Genomic DNA, 18,623 nt, shown 5'->3' on the forward strand with positions numbered 1-18,623 from the left:
CTGATTCAGTACAACATCAAGCCATCTAACACTAATTCAGTACAACATCAAGCCATCTAACACTGATTTAGTACAACATCAAGCCATCTAATACTGATTCAGTACAACATCAAGCCATCTAACACTGATTCAGTACAACATCAAGCCATCTAACACTAATTCAGTACAACATCAAGCCATCTAACACCGATTCAGTACAACATAACCTAACACTGATTCAGTACAACATCAAGCCATCTAACACTAATTCAGTACAACATCAAGCCATCTAACACTGATTCAGCACAACATCAAGCCATCTAACACTAATTCAGTACAAAATCAAGCCATCTAACACTGATTTAGTACAACATAACCAATCTAGTACTGATTCAGTACAACATCAAGCCATCTAACACTGATTCAGTACGACATCAAGCCATCTAACACTAATTCAGTACAACATCAAGCCATCTAACACTGATTCAGTACAACATAACCTAACACTGATCAAGAAATCTAACACTGACTCAGTATAACATCAAGCCATCTAACACTAATTCAGTACAACATCAAGCCATCTAACACTGATTTAGTACAACATCAAGCCATCTAACACTGATTTAGTACAACATCAAGCCATCTAACACTGATTCAGTACAACATCAAGCCATCTAACACTGATTTAGTACAACATCAAGCCATCTAACACTGATTCAGTACAACATCAAGCCATCTAACACTAATTCAGTACAACATCAAGCCATCTAACACTGATTTAGTACAACATCAAGCCATCTAACACTGATTCAGTACAACATAACCTAACACTGATTCAGTACAACATCAAGCCATCTAACACTGATTCAGTACAACATCAAGCCATCTAACACTGATTCAGCACAACATCAAGCCATCTAACACTAATTCAGTACAAAATCAAGCCATCTAACACTGATTTAGTACAACATAACCAATCTAGTATTGATTCAGTACAACATAACCTAACACTGATCAAGAAATCTAACACTGACTCAGTACAACATCAAGCCATCTAACACTGATTCAGTACGACATCAAGCCATCTAACACTAATTCAGTACAACATAACCAAATCTAACACTGTTTTAGTACAACATAACCAATCTATTACTGATTCAGTACAACATAACCTAACACTGATTCAGTACAACATCAAGCCATCTAACATTAATTTCTAGATTCAGCTATATATATATATATATATATGATTCTGTTCTGAAATCATGCAGTAAATATTTTCAAATTGGACTTACAATAGTGTCTGCATCAGTGACTGTCACTCTGGAGATTTCACTGTTGGAGGCTGTGTTTCGATCAATGCTTGTAAAATATGGTTGGTTTATAAATACTGGTGGGTTGTCATTGCCATACACAGACACTAATACCGTAGCAGAATTAGTCCCAACCCTGGAGGGTGACCCTAAATCTTTCACTGCCACTGTTAGCTAGAAAAAGCAAGTATTAGGTGATCAAAATATACACAGAGCAGTCAAACACAAACAATAGGTTTCATAGTCTTCAAGATAACTTCACTTACCATTGTTACACATTGAGTACTGGCTTACTTCCTGTAATTTTTGTCCTATGTCTCCAAACTTTATTAAAAGGTATAAAAGGTAATAAAATTGCAAGATGATAGTGATATCTATTTTGAAACAATGTATCTGGCAATGAAAGCATCAAAGTTTGTGTTAGCCGACCAAACTGCAATGTAAAGTATTTGAGAGCCATTAATATAATATATTTCTAAGTTTACAGTCAACACTATGGCGATGAAGATTTAATTTATTTTGAGGTTGACAAAAGTGACTCAATTTATGCAAAACCAAATTTATGTCATGTAATTAATGATTTTTAGTTTAAAAAGAAATATTACAAATTTTGTTCTGTGATGAGTAGTGACATTTTTCTTTTAATATTTCATCACTTTTTAATGCAAGACAACACAGTCAATACAACAAACAATACAATGATAGGGTTTGCCAACTTATGAGCTGTATATTCATTTTGGAAGTTTGAGTTTGTGACGCCATGTACAACAATGGTTACAGATCTCTTTCTAATACAAAGTTGTATTGTCATTAAGACATTGTCAATCTTTATTTCTAATACACAACTGTATTGTCATTAAGTAACTGTCAATCCTTATTTCTAATACACAGTTGTATTGTCATTAAGATACTATCAATTCTTATTTCTAATACACAGTTGTATTGTCATTAGGATACTGTCAATCTTTATTTCTAATATAAAGTTGTATTGTCATTAAGATACTGTCAATCCTTATTTCTCATACAAAGTTGTATTTGTCATTAAGATGCTGTCAGTCCTTATTTCTCATACAAAGTTGTATTTGTCATTAAGATGCTGTCAATCCTTATTTCTAATACACAGTTGTATTGTCATTAAGATACTGTGAACCCTTGTTTCTAATACATACTTGTATTGTCATTAAGATATTGTCAACCCTTATTTCTAATGCAAAGTTGTATTGTCATTAAGATATTGTCAACCCTTATTTCTAATACAAAACTGTATTGTCATTAAGATACTGTCAATTCTTATTTCTAATACACAGATGTATTGTCAATAGGATACTGTCAATCTTTATTTCTAATATGAAGTTGTATTGTCATTAAAATACTGTCAATCCTTATTTCTAATACAAAGTTGTATTGTCATTAGGATACTGTCAATCCTTATTTCTAATACACAGTTGTATTGTCATTATGATACTGTTAATCCTTATTTCTAATACACATCTGTATTGTCATTCCGATTAAATTGCTTTCAATGGATGGAAAATCTCACCCACTTGTTGCATTTTCATTAGGATACTGTCAATCCTTATGTCTAATACAAAGTTGTACTGTCATTAAGATACTGTCAATCCTTATTTCTAATACAAAGTTGTATTGTCATTAGAATACTGTCAATCCTTATTTCTAATACAAAGTTGTATTGTCATTAGGATATTGTCAATCCTTATTTCTAATACAAAGTTGTATTGTCATTAGGATATTGTCAATCCTTATTTCTAATACAAAGTTGCATTGTCATTAGGATACTGTCAATCCTTATTTCTAATACATAGTTGTATTGTCATTAAGATATTGTCAATCCTTATTTCTAATACAAAGTTGTATTGTCATTAAGATATTGTCAACCCTTATTTCTAATACAAAGTTGTATTGTCATTAAGATATTGTCAACCCTTATTTCTAATACACAGTTGTATTTATCAGTAAGATACTGTCAATCCTTATTTCTAATACACAGCTGTATTGTCATTACGATTAAATTGCTTTCAATGGATGGAAAATCTCACCCACTTGCAGAAAAAATGAAGCCAGTGCATCCTGGTAACATAATCTTCTTTTTAATTAAGAGTCCAAAATTGCATTTTAACTTCATACAAACACATTTTTTACGTACATAACAGAATGTCTGATTATTTATTAGTGTAAAATGCACAGAGTAATGCCAAGTCCTTTAGGCTGATTAATTACTTTCTCTTCTGTTCAAAAAACCAGTTACATATGCACTGTTATTAGCAAAAAGGATCAATCTTAACAGTATATGCACTGTTCACTTGGATCAGTGTCTATTCCTGGCTTCCAAAACTGATAACATCCCAACAGACCATCCATGATTTTAATTTTGTTTGAGACCTGATCATTCTTGTTTGCTTGGAGAACCTATATTGTTTGAGACCTGCACACTCCAGAAAGACTTAATGTCCTGCCTTTCTAGTCACATCAATTAATTCAATAGTCCTTAGTGGTAGCTGTATTGCACATACCTTAGTAGTGGCTATATTGTACATTAGCAGCTATACTGTACATGAATATATATATATATATATATATATATATATATATATATATATATATATATATATATATATATATATATATATATATATATATATATATATATATATATATATTGAACAGACCCTAGTAATAGCTATATTGTACAGACCTTAGTAGTAGCTATATTGTACAGACCATAGTAATAGCTATAATGTACAGACCTTAGTAATAGCTATATTGTACAGACCTTAGTAATAACTATATTGTACAGTAGTAGCTATATTGTACAGACATTAGTAGTAGTTTTATTGTGCAGAATTAGTAATATCTATATTGTACAGATCTTAGTAATAGCTATGTTGTACAGACTTTAGTAATAGCTATATTGTACAGACCATAGTAATAGCTATATTGCACAATAGTAGCTATATTGTACAGACCTTAGTGGTAGATATATTGTACATACCTTAGTAATAGTCATATTGTACAGACCTTGGTATTAGCTCAATTGTACATGCCTTAGTAATAGCTCAATTGTACAGACCTTAGTAGTAACTATATTGTACAGACCTTAGTAATAACTATATTGTACAGACCTTAGTAATAGCTATAATGTACAGACTTTAGTAATAGCTATATTGTACAGACCTAAGTAATAACTATATTGTAAAGACCTTAGTAATAATTATATTGTACAGACCTTAGTAATAGTTATATTGTACAGACCTTAGTAATAGGTTTATTGTATAATCCTTAGTAGTAGCTATATTGTACAGACCTTAGTAGTAGCTATATTGTACAGATCTTAGTAATAGCTTTATTGTATAATACTTAGTAGTAGCTATATTGTACAGACCTTAGTAGTAGCTATATTGTACAAACCTTAGTAATAGCTATATTGTACAGACCTTAGTAGTGGATATATTGTACAGACCTTAGTAGTAGCTATACTGCATAAACGTTAGTAGTAGCTATATTGTACAGAACTTATTAGTAGATATATTGTACAGACCTTAGTAGTGGATATATTGTACAGACCTTAGTAGTAGCTATATTGCATAAACCTTAGAAGTAGCTATATTGTACAGAACTTATTAGTAGATATATTGTACAGACCTCAGTAGTGGATATATTGTACAGACCTTAGTAGTGGATATATTGTACAGACCTTAGTAGTGGATATATTGTACAGACTTTAGTAGTAGCTATATTGTATAAACCTTAGTAATAGTTATATTGTATAGTAGTAGCTATATTGTGCAAATGGACATCAATCAGTCACTGACACATTCTCTTTCATGACAGGATAATACATTCTACACTGCAGCACTTCAGTCACTCATTTTGGATGACAAATACTAATAATCAGCTCCTTACATGGTTACCCGCATAAAGGGGGGGGGGGCACTAAAAACCCCACCAGGATTTCACCTCTAAATTATGGTTTGGCCTTAACATCCATGAAACTTAATAGCTGACAACTACACGTTTGCCCCCACCCCTCCATTCTGCCAGCACTCCTGGTTTATTATACACCATTGTTTTTAATGGAGGGAGGCACGTCTTACATATCTACTTGATCAGTGGAGGGGAGGTATGTTTATAGACTATGTCACTGATCTGCTGATTCAGTGTCCTTAGCACTTTCACCAGTCCTATACCCTGTTGCCAATCAAATACAACTTGGAATTGTGGCTCATCAGAAACATAATTACTAAATAAAGTTTTTAGCTGATAGACTTCACAATTCTATTAAAAAACAGCAACTTTCATTTGTATAATTTTGGTCAAAAGGTCCACATCATTACACGTTATATCTGGAATTTCATTACAGTGAAAAAGACTAATAATGTGGACAGCTGTATTGTTGATTTATCTTCTATAATGGGGGACAGCTATATCAGTGATTTATCTTCTGTAATGGGGGACATCTGTATCAGTGATCATCTTCTATAACTGGGGGCAGCTGTGTCAGTGATTCATCTTCTATAATGAAGGATAGTTGTATCAGTGATTTATCTCCTATAATGGGGGACAGCTGTATTAGTGATTTATCTTTTGTAATGGTGGCCAGCTGTATCAGTGATTTATCTTCTATAATGGGGGACAGCTGAATCATTGATTTACCTTCTATAATGGAGGACAGCTGTATCAGTGAGTTATATCCTATAATGGGGGACAGCTGTATCAGTGAGTTATATCCTATAATGGGGGACAGCTGTATCAGGTTTATTATGTTAGAATATTTCTGTAATGGTCTGCTTACTGTGTAACCTGTCAAGGCATCAGGATCATTGTACACAGGATTGTAAAGGGAAATAACTCCAGTACTGCCATCAATTTGGAAATAATTCAGTGCTCTGACATTTCCAAGTAATGAATACTGCAAGCTGTTGTAAGGGGCCTGCAAAAATAACAGAAAACTGAATAAATAAAATCTGTTTTAAATGTCAAGGGTTTCAAAATAAATCAATGTTAAACGATATTTTTATGTCTGTACATCACAATGATAAAGAGCTGACTGCTGGATTAACATATACACATAAATATACTAGTATAGATCTCCTCTCCATTGTTATTGAAGATACATGTCTCATCTCATGCCAATATTTGGACACGATATCTAAAGTAAGTATACATGTCATATCCATGGATATGACAATACTTTGCAAATATGAACAGTTTCGTTGAAATGTATAATAAATTTAAAGTAAACACTGAATTTGACCAAAGTAAACAAAATAATAAACAAACAGAATTAAGAGCAACATATGAAAATGATAATAAATTTACTTCCTAAAAGATTAAATCAAATTTTTCACAGATATTGAAAATTTACACTGTAATTTTTAAGCTGTAACTGTAAAGGACACAAATCAACCCACAACTAAATGTGAATAAAAAATGTTCAGTGGCCATTATATGCATGTCAGGGGCCCTGGGTGGCATTTAAATGCATGTCACAGACCCTATGTGGCCATTACATGCATGTCAGGGTCCCTGGGTGGCCATTACATGCATGTCAGGGGCCCTGGGTGGCCATTACATGCATGTCAGGGTCCCTGGGTGGCCATTACATGCATGTCAGGGGCCCTGGGTGCCATTACATGCATGTCACAGACCCTATGTGGCCATTACATGCATGTCAGGGTCCCTGGGTGGCCATTACATGCATGTCAGAGACCCTGGGTGGCCATTACATGCATGTCAGGGGCCCTGGATGACAATTACATACATGTCAGGGACCCTGGATGGCCATTACATGCATGTCAGGGGCCCTAGGTGGCCATTACATGCTTGTCAGGGGCCCTGGGTGGCCATTACATGCATGTCAGGGGCCCTGGGTGGCCATTACATGCATGTCAGGGACCCTGGGTGGCCATTACATGCATGTCAAGGGCCCTGAGTGGCCATTACATGTAGGTCAGGGACCCTGGGTGGCCATTACATGCATGTCAGGGGCCCTGGGTGGCCATTACATGCATGTCAGGGACCCTATGTGGCCATTACATGCATGTCAGGGACTCTATGTGGCCATTACATGCTTGTCAGGGGCCCTGGGTGGCCATTACATGCATGTCAGGGACCCTATGTGGCCATTACATGCTTGTCAGGGGCCCTGGGTGGCCATTACATGCATGTCAGAGACCCTGTGTGGCCATTACATGCATGTCAGGGGCCCTGGATGACCATTACATGCATGTCAGGGACACTGGATGGCCATTACATGCATGTCAGGGGCCCTAGGTGGCCATTACATGCTTGTCAGGGGCCCTGGGTGGCCATTACATGCATGTCAGGGGCCCTGGGTGGCCATTACATGCATGTCAGGGACCCTGGGTGGCCATTACATGCATGTCAAGGGCCCTGAGTGGCCATTACATGTAGGTCAGGGACCCTGGGTGGCCATTACATGCATGTCAGGGGCCCTGGGTGGCCATTACATGCATGTCAGGGACCCTATGTGGCCATTACGTGCTTGTCAGGGACCCTGGATGGCCATTACATGCATGTCAGGGGCCCTAGGTGGCCATTACATGCTTGTCAGGGGCCCTGGGTGGCCATTACATGCATGTCAGGGACCCTATGTGGCCATTACATGCATGTCAGGGACCCTGGGTGGCCATTACATGCATGTCAAGGGCCCTGAGTGGCCATTACATGTAGGTCAGGGACCCTGGGTGGCCATTACATGCATGTCAGGGGCCCTGGGTGGCCATTACATGCATGTCAGGGACCCTATGTGGCCATTACATGCTTGTCAGGGGCCCTGGGTGGCCATTACATGCATGTCAGGGACCCTGGGTGGCCATTACATGCATGTCAAGGGCCCTGAGTGGCCATTAGATGTAGGTCAGGGACCCTGGGTGGCCATTACATGCATGTCAGGGGCCCTGGGTGGTCATTACATGCATGTCAGGGACCCTGGATGGCCATTACATGCATGTCAGGGGCCCTGGGTGGCCATTACATGCATGTCAGGGACCCTATGTGGCCATCACATGCTTTTCAGGGGCCCTGGGTGGCCATTACATGCATGTCAGGGGCCCTGGGTGACCATTACCTGCATGTCAGGGGCCCTGGGTGGCCATTACATGCATGTCAGGGACCCTATGTGGCCATTACATGCTTGTCAGGGGCCCTGGGTGGCCATTACATGCATGTCAGGGACCCTATGTGGCCATTACATGCTTGTCAGGGGCCCTGGGTGGCCATTACATGCATGTCAGGGGCCCTGGATGACCATTACATGCATGTCAGGGACCCTGGATGGCCATTACATGCATGTCAGGGGCCCTAGGTGGCCATTACATGCTTGTCAGGGGCCCTGGGTGGCCATTACATGCATGTCAGGGGCCCTGGGTGGCCATTACATGCATGTCAGGGACCCTGGGTGGCCATTACATGCATGTCAAGGGCCCTGAGTGGCCATTACATGTAGGTCAGGGACCCTGGGTGGCCATTACATGCATGTCAGGGACCCTGGGTGGCCATTACATGCATGTCAGGGACCCTGGATGGCCATTACATGCTTGTCAGGGGCCCTGGGTGGCCATTACATGCATGTCAGGGGCCCTGGGTGGCCATTACATGCATGTCAGGGACCCTGGGTGGCCATTACATGCATGTCAAGGGCCCTGAGTGGCCATTACATGTAGGTCAGGGACCCTGGGTGGCCATTACATACATGTCAGGGGCCCTGGGTGGCCATTACATGCATGTCAGGGACCCTGGATGGCCATTACATGCATGTCAGGGGCCCTGGGTGGCCATTACATGCATGTCAGGGGCCCTGGGTGGCCATTACATGCATGTCAGGGACCCTATGTGGCCATTACATGCTTGTCAGGGGCCCTGGGTGGCCATTACATGCATGTCAGGGGCCCTGGGTGGCCATTACATGCATGTCAGGGACCCTGGGTGGCCATTACATGCATGTCAAGGGCCCTGAGTGGCCATTACATGTAGGTCAGGGACCCTGGGTGGCCATTACATACATGTCAGGGGCCCTGGGTGGCCATTACATGCATGTCAGGGACCCTGGATGGCCATTACATGCATGTCAGGGGCCCTGGGTGGCCATTACATGCATGTCAGGGACCCTAGGTGGCCATTACATGCTTGTCAGGGGCCCTGGGTGGCCATTACATGCATGTCAGGGGCCCTGGGTGGCCATTACATGCATGTCAGGGACCCTATGTGGCCATTACATGCATGCCAGGGGCCCTGGGTGGCCATTACATGCATGTCAGGGGCCCTGGGTGGCCATTACACGTAGGTCAGGAACCCTGTGTGGCCATTACATGCATGTCAGGGACCCTATGTGGCCATTACATGCATGTCAGGGTCCCTGGGTGGCAATTATATGCATGTCAGGGGCCATGGATGGCCATTATATATAGGTCAGGGGCTATGGGTGGCCATTACATGTAGGTCAGGGGCCCTGGGTGGCAAATATATGCACGTCAGGGGCCCTGGGTGGCCATTACATGTAGGTCAGGGACCCTATGTGGCCATTACATGCATGTCAGGGTCCCTGGGTGGCAATTATATGCATGTCAGGGACCCTGGGTGACCATTACATGCATGTCAGGGACCCTATGTGGCCATTACATGTAGGTCAGGGACCCTATGTGGCCATTACATGCAAGTCAGGGGCCCTGGGTGACCATTACATGCATGTCAGGGACCCTATGTGGCCATTACATGCATGTCAGGGTCCCTGGGTGGCAATTATATGCATATCAGGGGCCATGGATGGCCATTATATGTAGGTCAGGGGCTATGGGTGGCCATTACATGTAGGTCAGGGGCCCTGGGTGGCAAATACATGCACGTCAGGGGCCCTGGGTGGCAAATACATGCACATCAGGGCCCGGGGTGGCCATTACATGTAGGTCAGGGGCCCTGGGTGTCAAATACATGCATGTCAGGGGACCTGGGTGTCAAATACATGCACGTCAGGGGCTCTGGATGGCCATTACATGTAGATCAGGGGCCCTGGGTGGCAAATACATGCACGTCAGGGGCCCTGGGTGGCAAATTCATGCATGTCAGGGGCCCTGGGTGGCCAAGTTGTCTAATGTGATCGCATTTATTGATCGCTACTATCTCACCTCTTTCTGCATGGGTTCAAGTCTTGGGCACTGAGAGTCTGTGAGAAAACGTGCCAGTAAATGACTTTTATTAGTTTTTGTTCTATTATATGAGCAGTTTCACATGAAAATTTTACATTCTTTGTGGAAGTTGAACAGACCATAATGCTTGTAATTATTTGCATGCTACAAACTGTGACATCATCAATAAGTATTATTTTATTATATTTTTAAAAAAGAATTAAATTAAAACTTAATTGACAATGAAAGGTAAATGATGGTCTCTAGGATATGATAAGGGTGTCAAATGACATGGCTCATATACAACCACAATAAAAGCCATAATCACCCCATTCTAGTTCATATCCACAATGGGAATCCATTTAGCATTACAATTGCTATGCAATTTACTATTTTGTTTTCCTATTATGAAATTATTCATTCTGCATGTTTTATAGAAATAAGTTAATGATTTTATGTTGTAAGTAATGATCAAACATAATTGGTCCTATACACACAACGCCTGGTCATATTATCAGGATTCATATAGAAGTCATACAGGATTCATACAGAATTCATACAGGATTCATATAGAATTCATCCAGGATTCATATAGAATTCATCCAGGATTCATACAGGATTCAAATAGAATTCATCCTTGATTCATACAGGATTCAAATAGAATTCATCCATGATTCATACAGGATTCATATAGAATTCATCCTGGATTCATTCAGGATTCATACAGAAGTCATACAGGATTCATATCGAATTCATACAGGATGATTTCAGTAATAATGGCATAATCATCTTCCCAAAAAGTAAATATATTTGTGTAACCATCGTAACCATTGTCTATCCCATTCATGAAATAATAAAAAACTGGAACAAATTATGGATGCAATTTTGATACATAACAAAAAGAAATGTCGTATACGCAAACATTCTATCACACCTACAGATATGGTTCATATATAGCTATACTGTTGAAGATAAATAAACATGTATCAACTTAAGAGCCACCTTTATAGATTCCTATAAAACATTATGACTCCAATTGCACAGACCAAATTTTCTTAATATATAGAGGCCTACCGCTGAATCTAAGTCTGTGGCTTGGACCTGGATGATGCGCACTCCAAGTGCCTGTGTAACAGGAATCAGAGTATTGTAGTTAGGACTTTGGAATGATGGAGAGAAACGGTTCCGTGTGATGTTCAAAAAGACAACTGTGACAGCAGTTTTGCTGGGAATGCCACCATCAGCTGCTTGGACACGCACCTATGTGAAAGAAAATGAATATAAAATGAAACAAGCACTTGCTCCACTTAGTCAAACAAGCACTTGTTCCACTAAGTCAAACAAGCATTTGTTCCACTAAGTCAAACAAACACATGTTCCACTAAGTCAAACAAGCACTTGTTCCACTAAGTCAAACAAGCACTTGTTCCACTAAGTCATCAGATATCTCAAATATCTACCATGCCTGAATTTTGTATCAACAATAGATCTACATGCTGTTCATTGCCTTAGTGAGGATGAAAATGATTTACAAAATAAGTGAAAACATATCTCCAAGTAAAATATTTGCATAGCACATTTGCAAAATGTCTACCATAAAGACTAGATTTGATGAGGAAGGGTATACAATTGGTGGGACCAAGTGTTTTGGCAGGAGACATTTACGCATGGAGGGACCAAGTCTTTTGGCAGGAGACATTTATGTGTTGATGGACCAAGTGTTTTGGCAGAAGACATGTGGAGGGACCAAGTGTTTTGGCAGGAGACATTTATGTGTGGAGGAACCAAGTCTTTTGGCAGGAGACATTTATGTGTGGAAGGACCAAGTGTTTTGGCAGGAGATATTTATGTGTGGAGGGACCAAGTGTTTTGGCAGGAGACATTTATGTGTGGAGGGACCAAGTGTTTTGGCAAGAGACATTTATGTGTGGAGGGACCAAGTCTTTTGGCAGGAGACATTTATGTGTGGAGGGACCAAGTCTTTTGGCAGAAGACATACAGGATGTCCTAGTGAAGCAGGCAAAGAAAATGTACAATGACTGACAACCATCATATCATAAATCCAATAGAATGTACAATGAATGACAACCACAACATCAGAAATCCAACAGAATGTACCACGGATGACAACCACAACATCAGAAATCCAATAGAACGTACAATGAATGACAACTATCACATCAAAAATTCAATAGAATGTACAATGAATGACAACCACAACATTAGAAATCCAACAGAATGTACAATGAATGACAACTATCACATCAGGAATTCAATAGAATGTACAATGAATGACAACCATTACATAAGAAATCCAATAGAATGTACAATGAATGACAACCACAATGTCAGAAATCCAATAGAATGTACCATGGATGACAATCACAATGTCAGAAATCCAATGGAATGTACCATGGATGACAACCACAATGTCAGAAATCCAATAGAATGTACCATGGATGACAACCATAACATCAGAAACCAAAAATGAATATTAAGAGAAGATAAACTAACATTTGTAAGTCAACTGGTAATCAAGGTTAAATTTTGACAGATACCAATAAAGTGCTAATAGAGGTTTATGTTGACAGATACCAATAAAGTGCTAATAGAGGTATATGTTGACAGATACCAATAAAGTGCTAATAGAGGTTTATGTTGACAGATACCAATAAAGTGCTAATAGAGGTATATGTTGACAGATACCAATAAAGTGCTAATAGAGGTATATGTTGACAGATACCAATAAAGTGCTAATAGAGGTATATGTTGACAGATACCAATAAAGTGCTAATAGAGGTTTATGTTGACAGATACCAATAAAGTGCAAATAGAGGTTTATGTTCGGATGGTGAGACTCAAGCTAGTTGTTGCTACCTTTGAAAGCCCAGAGAAAGTGACTGGTCATGTGATACTACCTTTGTACTCTTTAGTTTTATTAGATTTTTGAATTCTAATGCCAATGATAACCAATGATAACAAATGATAACCAATTTGAGAGATTTTGGTCATGTACATTGAGCATGTTATAGCAACTTGCTCCAAATAGACAGCAAGTTAGGGGCTAAAAATAGCTTCTTGCAAGAGTTATTGTCTATTTTCAATTTTTAATGAACATCTAAAATACCCATGATGTATATTACTTTAGACTGCTAGAGACTTATTCCCAGGCCTGATGTACATCACCATAGACTGCCTGAGACTTATTCCCAGGCCTGATGTACATTACAATAGACTGCTGGAGACTTATTCCCAGGTCTGATGTACATTACCATAGACTGCTGGAGACTTATTCCCAGGCCTGATGTACACTACAATAGACTGCTGGAGACTAACTCTCAGGCCTGATGTACATTATCATAGACTGTTGGAGACTTACTCTCAGGCCTGATGTATATTATCATAGACTGCTGGAGACTTTTTCCCAGGCCTGATGTATATTACCATAGACTGCCATAGATTTATTCACTGGCCCAATGTATATTACCACTGACTGCTAGAGACTTATTCCCAGGCCTGATGTACATTACCATTGACTGCTGGAGACTTACTCTCAGACCTGATGTATATTACCATAGACTGCTGGAGACCTTTTCCCAGGCCTGATGTATATTACCACAGACTGCCATAGATTTATTCCCAGGCCTGATGTACATTAGCATAGACTGTTGGAGACTTACTCTCAGGCCTGATGTATATTACCATGGACTGCTGGACACTTTTTCCCAGACCTGATGTATATTACCATAGACTGCCATAGATTTATTCCCAGGCCTGATGTATATTACCACAGACTGCTGGAGACTTACTCTCAGGCTTGATGTATATTACCTTTGACTGCTGGAGACTAATTCCCAGGCCTAATGTATATTACCATAGACTGCTGGAGACTTCTTCCCAGGCCTGATGTACATTACCATAGACTGCTGGAGACTTACTCTGAGGTCTGATGTATATTAATGTAGAGTGCTGGAGACTTGCTCTCAGGCCTGATGTATATTGTCACAGAATGCTGAAAACTTATTCTCAGGCCTGATGTACATTACCATAGATTGCTGGAGATGTATTCCCAGGCCTTATGTACATTACAATAGACTACTGGAGACTAACTCTCAGGCCTGATGTACATTATCATATACTGTTGGAGACTCACTATCAGGCCTGATGTATATTACCATAAGCTGCTGGAGATTTATTCCCATGCCTGATGTATATTACCATAGACTGCCATATAGTTATTCCCAGGCCTGATGACATTACCATAGACTGCTGGAGACTTACTCTCAGGCCTGATGTATATTAATGTAGAGTGCTGGAGTCTTACTCTCAGGCCTGATGTATATTACCATAGACTGCTGGAAACTTATTCCCAGGCCTAATGTACATTATCATAGACTGCTGGAGACTTATTCACAGGCCTGATGTACATTACCATAGACTGCTGGAGACTTACTCTCAGGCCTGATGTAAATTAATGTAGACTGCTGGAGACTTACTCTCAGGTCTGATGTATATTACCATAGACTGCTGGAGACTTACTCTCAGTCCTGATGTATATTACTGTAGAGTGCTAGATACTAATTCCCAGGCCTGATGTATATTACCATAGACTGCTGGAGACTTACTCTCAGGCCTGATGTATATTACCATAGACTGCTGGAGACTTACTCTCAGGTCTGATGTATATTACCATAGACTGCTGGAGACTTACTCTCAGGCCTGATGTATATTACCATAGACTGCTGGAGCCTTACTCTCAGGCCTAATGTATATTACCATAGACTGCTGCAGACTTACTCTCAGGTTTGATGTACATTATTATACACTGTTGGAGACTTTACTCTGAGGCCTGATGTAAATTACTTTAACTGCTATAGATTAACTTTGAGGCCTGATGTACATCACATACACTACTTTAAACTCAACCTGGTGCCTGATGTAGTTTACTATACACTATGGATGAAAAGATTCATCAATATATCGATGCATCAATACTTTTGCTGACATGATATTTATATAGATACAAGAGACAGAGAATGGAAACAAAATGATACTTACCATTTGCATTTTATATTAGTTTTCAACAGTCATGACTAATTATTATTAGTTGCCTTGTTATTCTGTAAAATTATAAACCACCTGAAACAGCATTTGCAGTCACAGGCACTCATGTTTATTAGTAACAACATAAAAGATTATTTGAGAATACCCACTTGCAGTGTACAAGTTAACACAAAGTGACATGGTTCATAATCTGCCCCTCCCCCACCCATTTCATGTTAATTATCTTAACCCAAAAGTATATTCAGCGTATTCTATTCATTCCAAACATGTTCCATGTGTTTAATGAAGTACTTTACTCATCATTTAATAACCACTTTCACGTGAAGTTTATACTTTCACTGGTTTCTTGACTCCTTTGGTCGATTTGAAAACTACTCTACCGGTGTGCTGCACATCGAAAATGTTACACTGAATTCTCATTTGTGGTTGTTGCTACTTCTGCTCCAGGTTAAAAAATAACCACCAATCAGAAATCAGTATAGCTTATTCTCTGCAGGACAAACAGGAAGTATTGGCAGAGCAACAGAGAGACTTCACGGGAAAGTCATTAGATATGTCAAGTACTTAAGCGAAGACGATGTCAGGGTTTGCCATTGCGTGAATCATGCAAAATTTGATAAAGGGGAGGTAAAGATAAAATCCTGTAATCAACTCTTCTCAAATTGTACATGGGAAACAAATTTGGTATTTTTCTTTTTTATGCAGAGATATTTAACCAGTGAAATGGGGTGCTGAGAGAATAAATGAAATTAGCATAGAATGAGCAATGGGGCAGATTTCAAACTGCTCAAGTTTGTCACCTTGTGTAAGTTAAAAGAAAACTGTAGAACAGGACTGGGTGTAGTCAATAATTTTCCTTCTTCACTAACAAATACAAGCACTTGTAGCTGCAGCAGTATATTGTATCTACAGGAAATAAAATGGGACAGATTGTGTTGATATTCAACCTTATTTCCATGCCCAGATTTGTTCTAGGTGAAATTTTCTTAGCACAAGGAAAATGCATTATTTCTTCTGTTTTGAAGATAACATTGTAATGTCTTCCAAATGGAACTGAGACATGAAATTGGCAATAATATATTTTCAAATCATTCATGTTGTACAAAACAAAGGGAGTTAAATGGAGCCATCATTATACGGCCTTAAACGGTGGATAAAACTCACTGCAACCAACAGGCAGTCTGTTTGGAAGTATTGTAGTTATCTTCTCAGCAATGAGAATTGTATATAAATATATGATAACTTCATGTCTGTCTGTAGTCTGCATACTGGAAATACAACCAAGAATGTCAACATACATGAAAGGGCACCACCTACCTTCCAAAGATGGAAAGACCATCAAGTTTATATGTGAATCGATATGTATTGCATCACAGGCTGCATTGCATGAATTGTATTGATACGTGGCACAGGTGTATTGTTTCACCCTTACTATACACTGCTGGAGACTTATTTCGAGGCCTGATGTAAATTAATTTACACTGCTAGAGACTTACTTTGAGACCTGATGTAACATCACATACACTGCTAGAGACTTACACTGGTGCCTGATGTACATTACTATACACTGTTACTGACTTACTCTGAGGCCTGATGTACATCACATGCACTGCTGGAGATTTAACCTGGTGCCTGATGTAGATTACTATACACTGCTAGAGACTTACTCTGAGGCCTGATATAAATTGCTATTCACTGCTGGAGACTTACCCTATAGTATGTTACACTATCTGTGTTGACTGTTGCACCTGATCGGATGCTGATCTGGCCTTGCTGATTGATTTGGAATAGGTTGGGGGCATTGTCATCTCCAATCAGAGAGTAGGTTAGTGTATTGTAAGGCACCTTCAAAGAAAGAACAGAAATATTATATACACTTGAATGGTTTTAACTGTATGAAGAAATATTATATACACATTTAAATGGATTTAACTTTATACAGAAATTTTATATACACACTTGAATGGTTTAACTGTACACAGAAAATATTATCTACACATATGCAATAAAATTTTGAATTGTTTTAACTGTAGATTTCTAGGACTAATTTTCCATTTGCAGATTTCTAGGACCAATTTTCCATTTCAAAGAAGAAGAAAAAATGACCTGAATAATAGCTGGTACAGCTTAACAATGAACAGTGTTACCTGCCTATAATGCCTTACAGTGTTACCTGCCTATAATGCCTTACAGTGTTACCTGCCTATAATGCTGTACTGTTACCTCCCTATCATGTTGTACAGTGTTACCTCTCTATCATGTTGTATGGTGTTACCTCCCTATAATGCTGTACAATGTTGCCTCCATATAATGCTGTACAGTGTTACCTCCCTATAATGCTGTGCAGTGTTACCTTATTTACACCTGAGATTTTCAATTGCAACACTCTGTGTATTGTGTATTAGCTTTGTATTTAGGATATGTTTCCGGAGGATTAATCATTCTCGGTAGTAAACACCAGTCTTGGAAAATATTCAGTTCTTTTTAATTAAGAGAATTCATTTATTTAATTCAATCATTCATTGGATTTATTAAGTGCAACTATTCAGACTATTTGGAATTATAGCAGCTACAGAACTGTTGTGAATTCATTTAAAGACATTCTGGGATTATATCATAGTGATGTATTATTCATTACTGTTGGTACACCAGTACAACAGTGATCATCATTCAGAATACCACTGGAACTAAGTGGATTACTCCATACTTTTAACTTGCTAGAACTATTTAAGACTGTTTAAGATTTCATTCATCATACTGTAAGTTATTTTTACTTTTTCACTTTTTAGTTTAGAGAAATAAATTATATTTTCAATTGTACAGAGTTTGGCTTTTGCTTCTTTGGTTACTTATTTTAAGACCATTTCTCTACTGCATGAATTTCATTTGTCCTCATATCATCCAAAAATGTTGGTGCCAATTCTAAACAAGAATTGGTAAATATTCTAACTTCTGATGCCAGTTCTGAACTAAAATTCATAAATATTCTATATCTTGGTACTAATTATGAACTAGAACTGGTAAATGTTCTATATCTTGGTACCAGTTGTGAACTAGAATTGGTAAATGTTCTGTATCTTGGTACCAGTTGTGAACTAGAATTGGT

General features: G+C 38.9%; 1 protein-coding gene across 1 annotated transcript in view; it reads right to left on the bottom strand.

The window, feature by feature from the left end:
• Positions 1 to 18,623, bottom strand: part of LOC149802467 (uncharacterized) — a 512,180-nt gene that overhangs the window by 471,922 nt on the left and 21,635 nt on the right. The window contains exons 8-11 of the mRNA XM_089951513.1: positions 17,228 to 17,362; positions 11,528 to 11,713; positions 6,103 to 6,240; positions 1,275 to 1,466 (exon numbers count right to left, since the gene is read on the bottom strand). Coding sequence (XP_089807639.1) covers positions 1,275 to 1,466; positions 6,103 to 6,240; positions 11,528 to 11,713; positions 17,228 to 17,362 — 651 coding nt within the window. The remainder of the gene's footprint in view (positions 1 to 1,274; positions 1,467 to 6,102; positions 6,241 to 11,527; positions 11,714 to 17,227; positions 17,363 to 18,623) is intronic.

This window comes from Sinohyriopsis cumingii, chromosome 3, assembly GCF_028554795.1.
Source record: "Sinohyriopsis cumingii isolate HCF-2022 chromosome 3, ASM2855479v2, whole genome shotgun sequence".
NCBI lineage: Eukaryota > Metazoa > Mollusca > Bivalvia > Unionida > Unionidae > Sinohyriopsis > Sinohyriopsis cumingii.